General features: G+C 42.6%; 1 protein-coding gene across 10 annotated transcripts in view; it reads left to right on the forward strand.

The window, feature by feature from the left end:
• Window positions 1-19,023, forward strand: part of Phactr1 (phosphatase and actin regulator 1) — a 463,994-nt gene that overhangs the window by 403,920 nt on the left and 41,051 nt on the right. For 8 of the 10 annotated variants that reach the window (XM_013110659.3, XM_013110665.3, XM_013110661.3 and 5 more), the window contains 2 exons: window positions 11,184-11,434; window positions 13,064-13,220. In XM_013110659.3, the coding sequence (XP_012966113.1) occupies window positions 11,184-11,434; window positions 13,064-13,220 (408 nt within the window). The remainder of the gene's footprint in view (window positions 1-11,183; window positions 11,435-13,063; window positions 13,221-19,023) is intronic. The other 2 variants (XM_013110663.3, XM_005066357.4) reach the window with 1 other exon arrangement.

Raw genomic sequence — 19,023 nt, forward strand, 5'->3', positions numbered from 1 at the left:
TGTCCATAAAAGAGAACTTCAAAATCTCATACATTTATGGCTCAACATTTGCCCCTATTTGTTGGAAGCCAGATTTACCAACCTCCTATTTCAGGTTAGTTCTTTAATCTCAAGGTATAGACTTATCCTTAAGTGCTACTCACACTCTCCTCTTTTCTGTCTAAACAAAAAGAAAGGTCTTAACTTTAACATAGTCAAATTATATATAACAGAACAGCTATCAAGCAAGAACACAGTTACAATACTTTGTCTATCAACATTCAGTAAGATTTAAAGAAAATATCATCCATCCATCCTTGTGAGTCCAAAGTTCTATATGTAGCTTATCTTTTATCATAACTAAGGAAATCTATAATTATCTGTCTTCAACTCCATCAAAGACCACAGAAGGATAATATATAAACACTAGAATTGACAGACATCTTGCTACCTGTACAGTCACCTGAAGTTCCTCTGTATTGTCGGGGCATCCATCTTCAGCCCATAGGCCACAATGTGTCTGGAAGACTTCTCAGCAAAGCAGGAAATTTCAAACTATCCATCTGCATCAGCAGTCTGTCAGTCATTTTTCTGTGTCCTGCAGAAAGTCTCGTAGACTCTTCCATGCATCAGGAACCCTGAAGGACTGTTTGAGTTTAGTAGTCACTTTCCTGTGGGTCCTGCATGTCCAGTTTATACAGCAACAGTCAAGCAGTCCAGGCAAGAGCAGTTTCTTGCCCTAATGGCTAATCTTGCCACATTGAAGGCAAAATCCATAACAAGTTTCTTCCATGCCCATCTTCCTCTCAGACGTAATTGGTGCTGCCAGGAGCAGACATTTCTCATTGTCAAGAAAAACCCTAAACCATTTTAAATGCCATTTTCTGAAGGTCTTTGAAAGGTTTGAAGACTATCTGTCTCAAATATATCTCTGTATAACTAGAAAACCTAACTTACCTAACTATAAGTTCTGACTATTATAAGTAACTATCTATAGTCTGTATTTAATTATGCATTATATTTTAAAAGAACAGTATAAGCACAGTACTTATTCAAGAGGAGAAATATATATATCACAAAATTGACCTTGAATTTGTATCAATAAATGAAAAACCATACCTATACCATAATTCCCCTTTTTACCATTAAGAAGAGATTGGCTGTGATCACTAGCTAATTATAAACAACCCCATTTAAATGAAAACAAAGACTTATAAACAAGATGGGAATTAGGACATCGCTCATTCCAAACTGCTTCGTGCTGGAAGGGGGCGCTGTTCATACCATTGGGATCATGACAGAAACTCAGAAACCTGTATAAGTCCTTAGTTTCAGGGTCTGTAAGACTGCATCATCTTAGCTGTTCCAGTTGTTGGAACACCTGGCCCACTGTTTCCGGGGGTCTTGGTTCATCAAACCACAGAAGCCTGGAAGGAATCCTCAGCTTTTCGTTTTCTGTAGAAACATAAACAAAAACTCTTTTCCAAAGTAACATATCCTTATACTTAAATTTTGAAGTCATGGCATTTTCAAAAGATATAAGTTGAATTAATTCAGCAGCATTCATAATCAAGTGAACTTTAGCAGTTGTTCCTTCCTTAGCAATCAAAAAACTGAAAAACACAATAGCGTACAGTATCCAGACTTTCTGTGTATTTTTCATCTTTACGTGGCTTATTTATCTATTATTATTATTATATTTCTTTTACTTTTATTTATTTTTCTCTGAGACAGGGTTTCTCTTTGGAAATCCACCTGCCTCTGCCTCTGCAGCAAATCCTACTGGCTTGCGCCACCACAGCCGGATTCTCTATTTACCACCATGCCGTTTCTTTTTCTCTCTCAGTCTTACGTATATTTTTAAACACACTGTAAACTTTTAGACGTTTTTCTTCATCCATGTCTGACTTTACTGTAAATCTTTATGTTTTTCTAGCCACGTGTCTTATCTGTTAAAACCACGGCTGTTTAAACTGCCATTTTTTCCAAGATGGCGGGCATAAGCGTGACTCCAGTTCACTGTCTTAGTCTACGCTGATATCCAGCAAAAGCTGCCTGCTCAGAGATGTGGTCACTGCCACTTCACTTCCAGCTATATGTACACACCTTTCAATTGTTATAAGAGCCCCTTAACAGAACCTTGCTGTTTTGTTTTTTTTTATGCTGAGTCAGGAAGACTCCCTTAAGCAAGCCACGTGAGTCTCTGCTTGTCCCTAGCAAAACAGAGCCCACGTGAGAAAAATGTGGCTACCAAAAACCCATGCTTTTCTCCATTCTTTTGTTTTTAAATTTCCTTTAAAGCTTTTGTCATCCTGCGGGGAAATTCATGATTCCGCTCCTGACAACCATTATGTAAAGAGAAGCCTTCCCACCAGCCTGGTTCCAGAGCCGCATCAGTCCCAAATAAACACACAGGAGGCTATATTAATTATGAAGCTGTTGGCCTTGCTTGTTTCTTACTGGCTAGTTCTGACTTAAGTATTTATCCCATAATTATTAATCTAAGTATTTCTCTTACCAGAGAGGTTTCCGGGCTTCCTACCCCATGGCAGTTACATCTCGACTTCTGTGTTTCTCCTTCCCAGAGTCCTCCTGGACTCCTAGTCCCACCTATCTTGGTTCCCTATTGGCCAACAGTGCTTTATTGACATACACACAGGCCTTCCCCCATCACACACATAGTGTTTTTTAAGCTTTAACTTCTATTCCAAGGTGTGTAATATAGTCTCAGTGCAAGTTGATCTCATTGTGAGCAAGACTTCCCCTCCCTGCATAGAGGGCAAGTCAGCCAGCCAGGTGGCAAAAATTGAAGTAAGATGACACCTATGAACACAGCAACATTTCTTCTAGCTGTGAAACCAAAACTCCCTCTGGACATTGGAAGCTGTCCTCTGAGGAACAAGATGGCTCTGGGTTGGGAACCACCCAGGTGTCCCAGAGTACCCACAGTGGCTTTCTCAGGCTGGTACTGTATGAACCTCTTCTAAAGCAACATCAGTATAACACCCAGAAATTTGCAGTGACTGCTGCATGACGAAGAATCACCCAGGTTCTACTGTGTAGACTCCTGATTTGCAGTGTCTCAGACTGGCATTCTGGGAGCTACATAGACACTCATACTGGGTTCTATCTAGTGAGCTATTTGCACCCCCTCTCTAGTTCTGGAGCGGTTGTCCATTAATACATGTCACACAAAGTGTCACCATGGTTTCCAGAGTCTTGCTCACTAACCTCTCTGAGGGTAAACAGGTAAAAGCCATAAGATCTACCTTAAATCATTCACATCTGAACTATTTGATTTTTAAGTACTTGGCTATTTCTGAATCAAATAGACATTAGTGCTCATGGTTTGTGCTACCTGGCCCTCTTCCTACTGGCCAGATATGCATGAAGCATCCGACTGATCCTTCCTAGATGGGGCCTTTGTCAGTTGTCTCTGGGCTATTGAAGGTAACGATAAAACTTAACACGTTTAAATAAGCTTGTCTCTGCTATAGAACACCACTAAGGGATAGATAAAATCATGATTTTTCCCATATCAGAGTGGAAAACACCCAGGTATTTGTCCAAAGTCACAGAACTGGAAGGAAACAAGCATTACTGACTTAGACAGTAGGACATACTCTCACCATCAGGTCTCTAAAACTCAGGTGGTGTTTATACGGGTACCTTAGGCCTTAGTCTCCCAGACGAAAAAGTGGATCGCTACTCCCCATCATCTGAGGAGCTCCAGATGTGAAACATTTTCATGATGCTACTTAAGTGTGCTAAGGAGGTGTCATGGGAGTATCTTTCAAACAACCTCACAGCTATCATAGGTGTCTCAGAAAAACACGTCATCAGTGTTTGAAGTCTCATTTCATCTTCTCTAAAACATGCAGACTGCAGCAGTGAAATGCCTTGGTAGGTAAAGATATTTGCTGCCAAGCCTAATGGCCTGAGTTCAATCCCTGGGGTCCACCACATATCAGAAGGAGAGAACCAACTCCTAAAAGTTGTCCTCTGGCTTCCACACAGGCACAGTGGCATGTATACACACCACACACACACACACACACACACACACACACACACACACGTAAATAAATATTTTTCAAAGCTTTCAGGGCTCAGAAGGGTATAATTACTATCTTGGTTTCCATAGATGAAGACAACATATGATCACAGTAGGGATATGATCCTGGATCTTCTCACCCCAGGCCTAGAGTTTTTTCCACTAACCATGTATCTACCTTCTCCCAGAAAGCCAAAGAAGCCTATTATTATCCCTAATGCCCAGTCTGAATTTTCTCTCCTACAAGTGTACTGGGTACAAGATGCAATTTACACAACAAATTCATAACAGTGGACTCTAATAAAAAGCAAGAATAGCAGATGACCCTACATTCCACCTATTCTTTTGAAATGCATTTTCTGTGAAGAGCACTAGAATGAGAATTAATTAGGAAACATACAGGTAGGCTTGAATTCTAGACTTGGGTGCTACAACTGTTTTTGGATGATTTGGATGGGTATAGCACATGGTTGTGGGTGACTAGGTGTAGAGAGAGAGCAGGCTAGAAATGGAAGAGAGATCACCTACCATTACCAAGCTGTGTGATTTAGCTTAGGTGATAAGATATTGTCACCATCAATCTCCTCCCACTACTCTGCCCTATTTTCCTTCAGTGTCCCATCCCTACACTACATGTTAATTATGTATTGGTTTGTCATCTGGTTTTTCACTAGCAATTAAGCTCACAAGGACAATGACTTGATTTGTCCTTGGGGTTTCCCTAGAAGCTAGAACAGCCAGAGAAACTTCGTTTGTGAAAATCAATGGACAAAAAGAGAGTTTGCCAAAAATAGAAACCTGGTGTTCACAAACTAAATACTCAGTGTAGAGGCATTTGAAAAGCTTGAGTGTAAAATGGTCCTATTTTAGTGAGAGGCCCATGTGCAGAGCTCTCTTCATTGTGTCCTCCTGGGAAAGCAAAAGCTGCATCCTTTTTTCCTTGTACACCTCCACCAAGATTCCCATTTAAACAAGTTTGGAAAATTCAGCTGTCAATCAAGTAGGATAAAAAGAATACAGGATAAATCTGGGCATGGTGGCAAAAACCTGTAATCTTAACAGCAGGGAGGTTCATGCAAGAGGATTCCAAGTTTGAGGCCACCCTGTGCTGTAGAGTGAAATGCTGCCTGAAAAAAAAAGGGAAATGACAGGGATTGGGAGTTGACTTGGTTGCTGAAGTGCTTGCCAATCAAGTGTGAAGTCTGAGTTCGGATCTCAGAACCCACATAAAAGCTAGATGCCACAGTGCATGTCTGTAACCCCAGCACTGGGGCCAAACAGGAAATAGAAAGATCCCTGGGTTTAGTAAGAGACCTTGTCTCAAAAAATAAAATCAAGCCAGGTATGGAGGCACACACCTTTAATCTCAGCACTAGGGAGGCAGAAGCAGGTGAATCTCTGTGAGTTTGAGGTCAGCCTGGTCCACAAAGTGAGTTCTTGGACAGCAAGGGCTATTACATAGAGAAACCCTGTCTCAAAAAAAATTAAAAACAATAAAGTTAAGAGAAAGGAAGATACCCAATGTCAGTCTCTGTCTTCCATATGTATGTGCATACGTATCCATGCATGCACGCACGCACTCATGCACACACACACACACACACACATACACACACACACGAGAACATGGACATATACCACACCAAAACACCTGCAAAAATGATAAAAGAACACAATGATGCCCCCTTAGATATTCATTTTCCTGCCACTCAAATGGTCATGTGTTTTTAAGTCTCTAGCCTCTGAAAATTTAGAAACTAGCCATTCATATTTGGTACTGGAAAGAACTAAACTATTAACCCTATTTTTAGTAATTCATAAAGAAATTAGTGTGGAAATATCAGCAAGCTGTTGGGTTACTCATCAGCGGGTTCCCTTTTGAGAGTGCTTCCAAACATTCCATTGTCTCCATCGAATGGCAGTAGACTGGTGGGTTGAAAACTCTGTAACCTACCATCCATGAGGGTGGGAATTACTAGCTAATGAACATCTCTGACACTGCATACAGAATTGAGGGCAAGCTGTGAAATTAAAACTCACTGTCATAGGCTGAGAAGATAGCTTGGTCTTGCAGTCATGAGAACCTGAATTCAAATGACAAAACGTAGGGTGGGCATAGTCCATGCTTATAATTCCAGTGCTGGGAATGTGGAGACAGGCAAATCCCTGGGACTTGCTAAGCAGTCATCCTGGCTTATTTGGTGAGCCACAGGCCGCAGAGAGACTCTGCCTCAAAACAAAAAGCAAGCTGAATGGCTCTTGAGGAACAGCAGCTAAGGTTATGCCTTCTACAGACCCACATGCACACACATGTACCTGCACAAATACATGTTCACACACATCAAAAAATCACTACTTTAAAGCCTTCATCTCCCTAAAAGTTTTTGAGGATAACTGTAGCATCACTCTTAAAGAAAAACATGTAATAAAGGGATGTTGCTTTCTGGCATTCATCTGTGATTAAAACGGACCAAGAAGACATTCATCTCCCTCAAAGGATAGAGAAAATGTATTGGCCACAAACATGACATGGAAAATGAAGCTAAGGTCTAGCAGGAATGAGCTGTAATTTCATCCACATGAATTACAAAGCGTCTTCAAAGGGGCGAGAGTAATCAGTCCTCTTCCTCTCAGAGACCAAAAACGTGTGAGAAATTATGCTACAAATTGCAGAGCCTAAGGCTGAAAATGACAGAAATAGCCGCTGAAGCCCTAGGAAACAGTTCGTCAGCTTCGTTTTAAGAGAGCGAATGCATATTGTATGGTGGTCCAGGATTAGCTGCTAAGAAACACACCATTATAGCATTTGTTTTCCCTTGGACTTTAGTCAGCAGGAAGCTGTGCTGTTCCCTAAATAGGCTAGGCTACTCAGCCTTCCTGAGTAAAAAGTGTATTTTGAGTTCCCTTTTCCAGAAGTTGTAATGGGTTTTATTGAATTCGTTTTTCTGCCTGTCCTCTGTCCTTTTGGGGGCCAATGATCCATATTTCTGAAACCGAGATTTGATACGTGATGAGCAATGTCATATACAATAAATACACAGGCTGATCCATAGCCTACCCCTTCCCGGCACTCTCCATTTCTCATGCTAAAATCAGTCGTGGTATTCATCCCTAACTTTGTCTCTAAGTTTCTGGAACTGTCTTAGCTCATGCTTGACTGTGTGAGCAGTAGGTGTGGTACTAGAAGGAAGGATGTGGATCCAAGAAGTTGTGGGCCAATAACTGGGTGGACCTCCTGGTCCACAATTCCTCCTCAGTCAAATGGATAGATGCTTTCTGACTTCATGCTGCAAAGTCAGGGGGTGATACTGGTGCTTTTTATATACTGATGTTTGTAGACGGACTGTCTTGGAAAACACCAGCAGGTTAACAAAAACTCATCATTATAATAGATCCATTAGGGGTGTGTTAGTGCGTGTGAGTGGTGGGGAGGTGCAGAGGTGTGTGTGTGTTTGTAAGTGTGTTATTTGTGTGTATGAGTATGTGTGCAAGTGTGTGCTGGGATCTCTTCTCTCTGCTCTCTCTTTCCTCTCTCTCTCTCTCTCTCTCTCTCTCTCTCTCTCTCTCTCTCTCTCTCTCTCTCTCTCTCTCTCTCTCTCTCTCTCTCTCTTTCCTTTCTCTGAAGCCCAGGCAGGTTTCACCCTCCTGTGTACTGGGTTTATAAGCATATACCACCACTCGGATGGTTTTGTTCTTTTTAGCCTGAAAAATCTTTCTGGACAATAGTTACCAAGAAAATCAAAAACCAGCCAAGCATTGGAAGCAGGCAGGATTCCTACTAAAGCAAGCACAGTAATTGAAGTGCACACACTCTTTGGAACACACTTCCTTTTTTATCCTCTTAAGACTCCACACGGTCTAGTGGGTAGAAGCCAGAGGCAGTACTAGATCTTCCACAATGCTCAGAACAGTTCCCAAATGCAAAGAATTATCTTATTCTAAATGCTAAGTATACCAATGTTGAAAAAGCCTGGCAAGGTTCACCATTAAGGAAAATAATATCTTTGTCACTGGTGGTTCCTAAAATAAATTTAGATAACCTTTTATAAAAGTTTAGTGTCTGATTAAATATATAATTATTAAAATATCTATCATGTCTACAAAATGCACTTAACATGTTCTAAATATGAACAACACTCTCATGCCCATGTGGCCACACCTTCCTCGATGTGATGGGTGTGGCCATGCCCACTTCACTTCGATGGGTTATACTCTTCTAAAATTGTAAGCCAAAGTAGTTCCTTCCTCCCTTGTGTTGCTTCTTGTGAGATACTTGCTCAGGAAAGCAAGAATAGGAACTATTGTAACCATCCATGGCAGTGGGTGAATGGACAAATCCTGACTTTCTGAGCCCATTGTCCAATATGAGTCATTGACCTTGGTGCCCCAACAGTGGCCCGATCTATTACTTCCCTGATTAGTAAGACATTTTATATCCAGCCTGTGACCTGAAACTACATGAGGCCAAGGAGAGTTATGAATGAGCCCAACGCACAGTCACAAACTTACTTCAAATGTTCTGAGATTGTGTGTGTGTGATTTTTTTTTTTGTAACTGGACTGGAAGGATCTGGAGTGTAATCTTGCCAGATAACAACACGGTGCTGCCATAGCAAGGGTAGGACACTCAAAAGCAATTAGTGAGTAGCAATGCCACAATACCACGCTTTACACATGTTGCTGATAAGGCATGGTGTGTCTTCCCCCTTCCATGGGCACAGCTAGTCAGTCAACTGTTCAGGCTTTACATTCCTGTAAGCATCACAGTTCAGTTTTTACATACAGAATATTGTTATAGAGTGAGTTCGAATTCTCCTCTTCCCTCGTTATTTCTGTTTATAGGTCAGTTAATTGTCTTCTCAGAGCTTCTGTTTCCTGCTTCTTAAAACGAGGATCACCACCATAACATCTTTCCTGCAGGGCAGCTTAGAGTTGAGACTTACGGTTCCACAGGGTTATGGTCTATGACCACCATGGCAGGAGCCATAGCAGCGAGCAAGCAGGCAAATGGGCAGGCAAGCATGGCACTGGAACAATAGCTGAGAGCTCATATCGTTATCCGCAAGTTGGAGGCAGAGAGGGAGCTACATGGGAATGGTGTGAACTTTTGAAACCTCAAAGCCCATCCCCAGTGACACACCTTCCCAGATAAGGCCACGCCTCCTAATCCTTCCAAACAGCTCTACCAACTAGGGACCAAGTATTCAAATATATGACCTATGGAGGGCCTTCCTCATTCAAACCGCCACACCGCCTATAAGGCTGAGTTTCTTATCTCTCGTTTTCCCCTTATCTCTCTTCTTCCCTTTACATTCACTTTGTGCCTTCCTGCCTTCAGGCATTCTTGTTTTCCAGCTTCTAACATTTCTTCACACTAAATAAGAATATCTATTATTCGCTTCCCTTTCCTAACTCCCAGATGCCTATCCTAAGCTCTGTGTCTTTTAGGAACCATGCTAATTAGATTATGAAAGTAGAGAGAAGGAAAGGGTCGAACAAAACACAAGCCATGGAATTATATTTTTGTCTCTGCCGCCACCCCACCACCACCACCATGATACCCAAGAAAGCTATCCAGACACAGTGGGGATTTAGTTGCTATCTTTGCTCCGTAGGAAGGGCTGCCTTGAAGGGGCAAAGCGGTAAGGTGTCTACTCCATCTAATTTATGGTTAAACATTGTATTTGTCACCCTGGAGACCATCTATCATGTGTTCTACCTACCTGCTGCTCCCATTGCTGCTTCTATGCAATTAACTGGGAAATGGGCCATCTCAAACTACTAATCTCTAATAAGACACTACATTTTTTAGTAAATACATGATTTTGTCCTATTCAGTAATTGTTGTTTTAAATTGATTTAGTTCATTGCCTTGAACATCATAGCTCATCTGGTGTTAACTGGATTTCCAATTTGTGTCATTGAAGAGTTATGTGGAAAATACAAAGAGAAAAGCAACCCTTTGGAAACAGTGAAAGGAAGAAAAGTTAATTGAATTTAAATTAGACTCAGCAATAACTTAAAACCTAATTGAAAGCTTCAAAGGCAACTCGTGTTTTCTTACAGCACATAAGATTCCTTTAGGAGAAAAGATTTTACTGTAAAGCTTTGATATATAATATACCTTTACAATCCATTTGCTTATGAATGTCAGATACTTTTGATATAAAAATATATTGAGATTCCCATATTCAGAAATCTTTAAAGGTGTGTACAAGTTGTATTTTTGATGACACAGAAAAGGAGTAAAAATTTTACCTGAGCCAGGGATCCATGCCAATGGCAGAGTACTTGAGTAGCATATATAAGGCTGGGGCTCAGTTCCCAACCCCAGATAAGGAGGAGGAAGGGAGAGAAAATGGGAAGAGAGGAACAATGGCATATTTCAACTGCCATATTCCCATTATTTTGCTGGACTTCACACAGAAATACTCTTAGTTGCTATGAGATCTTCATGCAGACTCTATTAGGAAATTGTAATGATGTGCATTTTCCAATTGTCTAATAGTAGATGCTCTAGGTGTCTTTTTAATTAAAAATCTATTAAACCTGCATTGCTTTCGAGAGCATCATTCTTAGAAAACTGGCCAAGAGGGTGGGGCAGGAAATTAGGCTAATGTTACCTGTGACTGCCTACTGAACCATCCTTGGGAAAGACCTTCCTCTAGGTGGCCCGAGGCCATGTCATCCTTGATGTCCAAGCTCAGGGTTCAGCCTTATATTCATCCCAGCTCTCCTCTCCCTCTGTATCTCCATCCAGAGCATTTCAAAATATTTTCCACTCTCAGTTCCTGTCACTGCTTTACATAGATTTTAAAAACTAGAGCCTCACTTACTAGCTCACTTGAGATCTCTTCCTTTCCCCAGTTAGGATGGAGAGGAGCCCCACTTTAACGGGTTCAAAGTGTGCCATCCAGTGGCTGGAAGTTGTTATGCATTTAGCACCACCATCCATCCAAAGTTTTACTGCCTCCATCAGGAAAGCACTGCCCTAGAAGGACAAGTTATAGAATGAGCAACAGGATGAGCAACAGATCACATTGCCTGGGGGATCTTTGTCTCTGAGAGTGGGACAGCTGAATTTTAAAGCAGCCCCAAGGTCTGCATAGGACATGTTGACTAAGGTGCATTTCCTTTGTTTTCTCTTTAAGCAGCTCCGAGCAGCGAGTCCCCTGTTCCACTTCTTACCACAGCTCTGGTTTGCACTCAAGTGACGGTGTCACAAAAGCAGGACCCATGGGACTTCCGGAAATAAGACAAGTGCCAACTGTTGTGATTGAATGTGATGACAATAAAGAAAATGTGCCTCATGAATCTGACTATGAAGACTCATCCTGCCTGTATGCTCGGGAGGAGGAGGAAGAAGAGGAGGATGAGGATGATGACACGTCACTGTACACCAGTATGTGCGAGCAGATTTTCCATGGTTGTGGGGGAAGCATGATGCTATAAAAACAGTGCACAAGGGCTGCCTGGAGGTGTGCTTCCAACTGAACCCTAGGTCACAGGGCAGCTGAGGGACTTCTCAAGGCCCCACTCCCTTAGCAGTAATAAGAGAGAGTAAATATCATCTATCCAGCTTCATAGCTATACACATTACACCGTTATTACCACCTCATTTTCCTGCCTAGGTGGCTTTCTTGAAATGTAACCCTCTTTGCCAAACATCAAGGAGCAAGGGAGGGAGAGCCTAAAATTCTGGTCCATGTATAAACCTAGCTATTGTGTATCTATTCAGCATATTTATGCTCAAGTGGACCTCATCAACTTTAGAAAACCTGAATTAAATTCTCCATTGAAGACCTTTAACTGTTTTAAGAAATAGAGGAAGCAATTCGATAATCTGTTGCTCTGGCCATGAATACCAAGGTTTTAATGGTGTGAGGATAGCTGTAGCTGACTTCAGGCCAATTGTTTAACAAATGAATTTATCCTAACAGTAGACATTTGTTGACTATATAGTGTGCTCCCAGCAATGAGCTAAGATTGTGGTCTCATATCTCTGTCTTAAAACAATCTCAGAGCATCAACATAGTTCCATTTGACTTGTAAATGGAGATAATGGAGAAGGAAGACAGAGCCATAGAGTTGCAGTTAGAGACTGCAATGGCCCATTAGTAGAAGGAAGTAGCCACTGAGCCTGTCTGCCATGTGGTGCCTAAGAGTAGAAGACTCTGTGTCAGGGTTTCTCCTTAGCACTATTGGCCTTTCCGACCATATCATTCTTTCTTGTGAAAGTGGTCCTGAGCACTGCAGTATGATTAACAGCCTCCGGGGTCTCCACCAGCTAGATGGCAGCACCAGCCTCCAACTGTCACCTAACCTTTAACACCCCCCAAAATGCCTCCAACTGCTTGCTAAAGAGCAAGATCAATTCTGGTTGAAGTCACAGATATATAGCAGTCCTGGATGCTCATAAACCTGTGTGTCCCAAAGAAAGAACAACCCCAGACTATTGCTCATTTCACAGTCCTCAACTCTGCTCTCATCCCAAATGGCCTCACCTTGACCACACAGTAGTAATATTATCTCCTTTCACATGCCCTGAGCTCCAGGTAGCTGTTCTTGTCTGTCTCCTGAGGGTTCCTAGCATCCATGTCACCACTGAACATATGCAGGTGTGGATTCCCACAAGCCTGTCCCCTGCGGGAGTGTCCTCTCTCCTGGCAGCAGCCCTCTTCTGTGAAGTCTTTCCTAGCTGTTGAGACCTCTGTCCTCCCTGCTTCTCTTCTCTCTATGGCACTGCACAGCAGGTCTTGTCCTCCTTTGTGATGTTGCCACATGCTGGGGATTTCTAAGGGAGAGATCCAGTCAGAGGCTCCCCTTACCACGCAATATGTCCCACACTGTGTAAGGTGTCTACAGTGTGACAATGGCGGCAGTGCTAGGGACTCGGACTTTAATGTTCTTGGGTATTAAGCCCTTTGCATCTGTCTTCCTACCTTCTGTTTCCTAGCTTACTCATGGTTGACCTCTTTGACATCCAGCCAGATGGTGTCTCTGTTAAGTGACTAACTTCTCCCTCCTACAGGCTCTCTGGCCATGAAGGTCTGCAGGAAGGACTCCTTAGCTATCAAACTCAGCAACAGGCCCTCAAAGCGAGAGCTAGAAGAGAAGAACATCCTTCCCAGACAGACAGATGAGGAGCGGCTGGAGCTCAGACAGCAGATCGGCACCAAGCTCACCAGGTAGGAAAGCAGCACCCCTGCCCTTCTGAGCCCAGGACAGGCTCTGTGGCTCCTGTAGAAGTCTTCAGCCTCCATCTCCAGCCTGTTTCTTGGTGTCTCTTAGCAACTTACTACATACAAAATCAGTGGATAGCATCTTAGTTTGTCCCTATGATTACTTGTAGTCTCTCCCCTTCACTAAACCAAATCTTGAACATTTCACTTGATTCAAGGGTTAGGACTGTATGTAAATGAGTTGTGGTTTGGTTAACTATGAAAACAGTCAAGCACACTATTATGTAGTCAAGTATTTGGTAATGATATCTCATTGCTACTCTGGGATGCTTCTTGAATGTTGTACGTATGGTTATGGATGTTGTATGTATAGTTATTAAAGGCATAGCATAGCTTTGTGTTGTAGTAATATCTTAAATTCTTATGTAGGTTTGTCATCCAAATCTAAGTTTACATGTTATTAGGTAGCATATATTGAACATTTGCCATTTGGGCATGCTTCTAAGCAGTTCACATTACATATATTAAATCATTTTTTCTTTGAATTTCCTATAAGAGAGGCATGTTAATGCTCAATTTACAGTTGAGGACATTGGGCTTAGAAAACCTCACTTACTGTCTTAGTTTTCTATTTCTTTTCTATTACTGCATATTACTATATATAGCTTCTTTCTCATAATTAACTTGGTTCCTTACTGGAAGGTGTTGTGGTAATTATTCAGGTTGTGTGAAATAGTCAACACTGATTTGATTTGGTACTGTATAACACAGTATTCATATGTGGAGAACAAAATTATCAGAACACACACACACGTACATCTCCTTGTGCACTTGCTCTTACTACCTCTGTGTGTGTGTGCGTGTGTGTGTGTGTGTGTGTGTGTGCGTGCATCTAAATGCGCGTGTGCAATCATCTTCCCAAAGGGAAAATGCGCCCAGCCTCTCATGCAGAACACACACGTATATCCCACCATCATAATACTCTGGCAGCCATGGACATAAAACTCAGAAGGGGAAGAGACATGGCTGTCCATGTTTGGAAAAGTTATGTGTTCAAACCTTTGTCCAAGAAATTCTCCTTCTTCCAATCCTTCTTCCTTTCCAAGACATAAATACTACTGGGAGTCCATGAGAGCCCACTGAAGATGAGCAAGAAAGAAAGCTATATTTTAGCCTGATGGTTTTAGTAGCATAAGGGAAAAAAGTACAACACTCCAAGAATAGTCCTGGAGTGGGAGTGAGGGACAGCATGAAAGTTGGGTTTCTACCTAAAAAGCATGATGATTATTCTTTGGTTAAGGTTTGAGTGTAAAGTATCCACTACAGATGTGAGTGTTTGAATACTCGATCTCCAGGTGATGTGCTGTTTAGGAAGGCTGCAGAAGCCTTCGAGTGGGTGGGGCCTAACTGGGGCGAATGGGTTGCTGAGGTCATAGCCTCCTTCTAGTTAGAGATCTCTGCTTCCTGCTCCACCGAGATGGAAGGAATCCCACCATGGGGCCACTCTGCCATGACCTCAGTGGTGCTTCCCTACCTGCAACTGGGAGCCAGTGAAAGCTCCCTCCCCTTAGTTCCTTCTGTAAGATATTTTGTCACAGTGCTGAGGAAAGTCACCAGCCAACTTTCATTAGCACTGCCTTGTGGGTGCTTTGGAGCAGACATTCCTGACTCAGTCGAGAAATCATCAGGGTTCTTTTTATAACAAATGGCCGCTTCAGTCAGCCATGGTTGGAGAGTGCCCTAGTTAGCGATGGGAGCATGAACGAGAGGGTATGCATTGTTGCTGTTGCTTATGCCTACAGACTCAGGATTCCAGGATAGCGCAACAAGTGCAGGAGGGAATAAGTCTGTCCCCGGGCATGGGACAGGATACTTTCATTATTTCTTTCATTTTAATTTCTTTATCTACACCTCATTATAATATGCTTGGCACATTCATGAAGTAGTTCCTGTTTGTTTATTTATGTATTAACCATAAACTGATAGCACACAGTCATGAATGGTGGTACACACTTGGAATCCCAGCTCTTAGGAGATGGAGGCATGGAGGCAGGAGGACCAGAAGTTCAAAGTGTCGTCCTTGACTACAAAGCAAGTTCAAAGCCAAGCTATACTACATTTGATCTTGTCTAAACAGGTAGGTAGGCAGATACATAAATACATACATTTATACATACATACATACATACATACATATACATAAATGGTACATGTGAGGGGCATGCTGAGATTCTTACTGATGAGAATGCTTAAGGTCCATTAGTCTATGGGTCCCTTGTCCAAGCCATGTGAGCAACACTTTTCTCCCCAGTAGCCCCTAGTCAAGGGAAATAGAGAGACCTCAGGACATCCCCTCACTCCGACCAAGACCAAACCGACTGTGCAAATCCATGCTACATCCTCTCTGGGTATCTTCCAGGGAGCTTTGAACTTGATCCCTAAGGAGGGGTCACCTTGACTTGGACTCTTAGGTGTCTTGTTTTCTTCTGGAGTCAGCTTTCTTTCATCTTTTCCCTGACGTGATATTCCACATGGATCAATTTCTTTTATTTCCGATCTAATTTAATACTTCAAGAACATGATCATTAAAAAAAATGAGACATGGTGCCATGCTCCTCAAAGTTCATAGGTAGGGTGCCCTGTCAGAGTGGCCTCCTGAGGAAGGAATAGCATGTTTCTTCCCTTCTAGTTTGGGGTGCTGATTGATTGGTGAAGTGACTGTTTGCAGGACCACTGCCAATGGGGTTGTCAGGAACAAAGGAGCTAAAACACTGAAACATGAGATGACTCCATCCACAAAAAGCCAGTGACCCCAGGCCCTTGGAGGACTGCCAGCATTCCAGCATTGCCAACAGAAGATCCACAGACTTAGCGTCTCCCATGGTTTTCTGTGCCATTTGGATCAGATAAGGGAGAAAAACCCGTGAAGAGTCAAAAAGCAGAAGGTGCCTCACAGTAGGCACAGGAGCCTCTACTCCATGTCCAGCTTGGCAGTAGATGAGAGTTAAAGCAACCTCCTTCTCTCTTCTCTGTTAAAATACCTCCTTCAGGCCCGTGGAATGGCTCAGTACATGAAGGTGATTATCGCCAAGTTTGACAACCTGAGTCCAATCTCAAAGACCCACATTGTTGAAGGAGAGAGCTGACGCCCCACATATTGCCTTCTGATCTCCTCTTGCATACCATGGCATGCCCCTCACCCCCCCACACACACACACAATAAATGCAATTGTTTCACAACTAAAACTACCATCACCCATTCAAGAATCAACTGTCAGCTTCTTTTCCTTCAGGGTTGACCAGAAGTTTTTCAGCACCCACCAAAGCTACAGTAGACAGAGGCTGTGTTAGTAACTTGACACAGCTGTGTTAGAAGCTCTAGGAATGTGGGGGGTGTTTGAGTTTGGAAGGGGACTTTTCCTTGTGGGAGCCTTTCCCTACACTGAAGATTGCCCATGTTAGACACCTGTGCCTATTTATCTTTCCTGTGATCAAAGGAAGATGCTGACTCAATTTTAGCCATCTGGAGCATTTGTTTGCTGGAGATGCTATAACAAGGTGTCACCAGTTAAATAGTCTACACAATAGAAACATATTGTCCCTAACTCTGAGAGCAAGATGTTGGACTGACTCCATCTGCAGGGTAAGGCAGCCCATGGCTCTGCAGGGTAAGGCAGCCCATGGCTCTGCAGGGTAAGGCAGCCCATGGCTCTGCAGGGTAAGGCAGCCCATGGCTCTGCAGGTTGTAATACTCACCTCTCCCATCCTCAACCCCACATCCACTGGTGTGCTGGAAATTTGGGGCAGTTCCTTGACTCTGTTTTTGTAGCCATCTCTTCCTTCAGTTTCACATGGCATTCTCCCTAGGTGCGCTGTCATCTGTAAAAGGACAGCGGTTGTACTGGACTAGAACCCACCCTAATAGTCTCATTCAGAATTAGTTCCCTCTATACAATATCTTGGCTCCATTCTCAAAGGTTCTGAAGGTTAGGATTTCAACAGATAAGTTGGTAGAATACAGAATTCATCTCGGGGATACTTAGGGAACCATAAAATGTCTCTAGAAGAGGGACCATGACCTCAAGTACATGTGAGGACAGAGAGACATTGTACAGAAGGGAAGCAGGCAGTTACAAGACTGTCAGCCGGAGACTTGGGATCAAGGGTGGGATAAAAAACCCTTACATTAAGGAGCCATCACTATTGAGATGAAGCCTCCTGTTGTATTGGAGAAATGAAAGGCCATTTGTTGTCTCTTCTGAAAGAAAAATGTGAACTGTTAAAATAAAAATGCCAGGTTTTAGTCAGTTTTCCGCTACTATATAAAAAAACTGAGATAATAAAATGACAAAAGATTTGTTTTGACTCGCAAGTTTTGGGTTTTCAAACTGAGATCAGTTGGCCTGGGAGCATTGGCTCTGTGGCAAGGCAGCTCACCATGGAAGGGAGCAGGCTGTGGAAGGCACATCATGGCAGGAAGCAATGAGAAAGTGAAGCTTCTCCCCTCATGGCAGCCACGCAAGGGAGAAACGAATTGTCCCAAAGTTCTCTTTAAAGCCACACCTTAGCTGACCTAAGAACTTCCCACTAAGACCTGCCTCTCAGAGGTGCCAGTACCTTTCAGTATTTCGAACAAAAGCACCCAAGAGGGATCAAATCTTTAGCAATGGCCAGTGGCAGATGTTTATCCAAATCATGGCTGTTTATATACCAAATGACATTCCTGTAGATTGAACTTAGTCCAAGACCCCCATCTCAGCCCTGGACCACCTGGATTCAATCTTGGGCCTGGCTGCTACAATCTATCCTATTTGCAGAGTATCCATGAGGCCTCTGAATGCACTACCAAGTTGATGGTAGCTACACAGGAATAGCCTGTGTCAGGAATGCAGGCATGAGCATGTTCATGTGTGCATCTGTAGCAACTTAAAGTTAACATGTGAAGGATTCAGACTGACTAGAATTTCTTTCTTGTTAAAAGCAATCCTGAGAATTTCATTCCACATTCCTGAAGACAATATTGTTCCTAACTTGCTGTACTTCAGGGACTTAGTCAGGCAGGTCTCAGAGCAGTGACACTTGCCAACTGGAGGCATGTGGGTTAGACCAAGGCATTGGCTGACAAAGCCACACTGCTCTCTGATCCTTACCATTCACCAGTTCAGGAATTAGGAGCTCAAGTTAAAGCAGTTCCCAATTGTGACAGCTTAAATCTCTACTGAAGCCATGGAAATGAGCACGAAGCACCAAGGGCTGGACCAGACATAGCACCCTGTTTTAAAAGTCCATTTCTCTCTGTTATCCACTTTATGATGGCTCACTGTCGTGACCCAAGGAGCTATCTTCTTTGTGTTTGCAAAGGGGCCTGGCAAACCGGATATGGAACTGGAAAAACAGTTGTCTGATCTTCCCCCATGAAGCCTTGCAGTTTCCCTCCTATTTAAGATTGAATAATATCCTATCTAAAAGGCGTCTGAGATTCAGTTCATGCTCCAAACAGTGCCATATCATCACAATAAACAGCATATAAAATAATGTGTACTGAGGGATGCCTTTAAGTCATAATGCAGTATTCAAGGGAGAAAATTGAAACTCATTTTTTAATATCCCAGGCAATAAAATACAGCAATCCCAACTTCTAAATGCAACATTCATTGTTTGGTAATATTTATGCTACAAGCCCTACACTCCAGCACCCACCTCCAAAGTGGCAAACAATGTGTTACCTGGGGCCTACGGATAAAAGCTAGGTGTGAGCTAGTATCACCTCAGGCTAAATAATTTCTTCTGTGGCAGAAACACTTTCTAA

Source organism: Mesocricetus auratus, unplaced genomic scaffold, assembly GCF_017639785.1.
Source record: "Mesocricetus auratus isolate SY011 unplaced genomic scaffold, BCM_Maur_2.0 Super-Scaffold_100013, whole genome shotgun sequence".
NCBI classification, from domain to species: domain Eukaryota; kingdom Metazoa; phylum Chordata; class Mammalia; order Rodentia; family Cricetidae; genus Mesocricetus; species Mesocricetus auratus.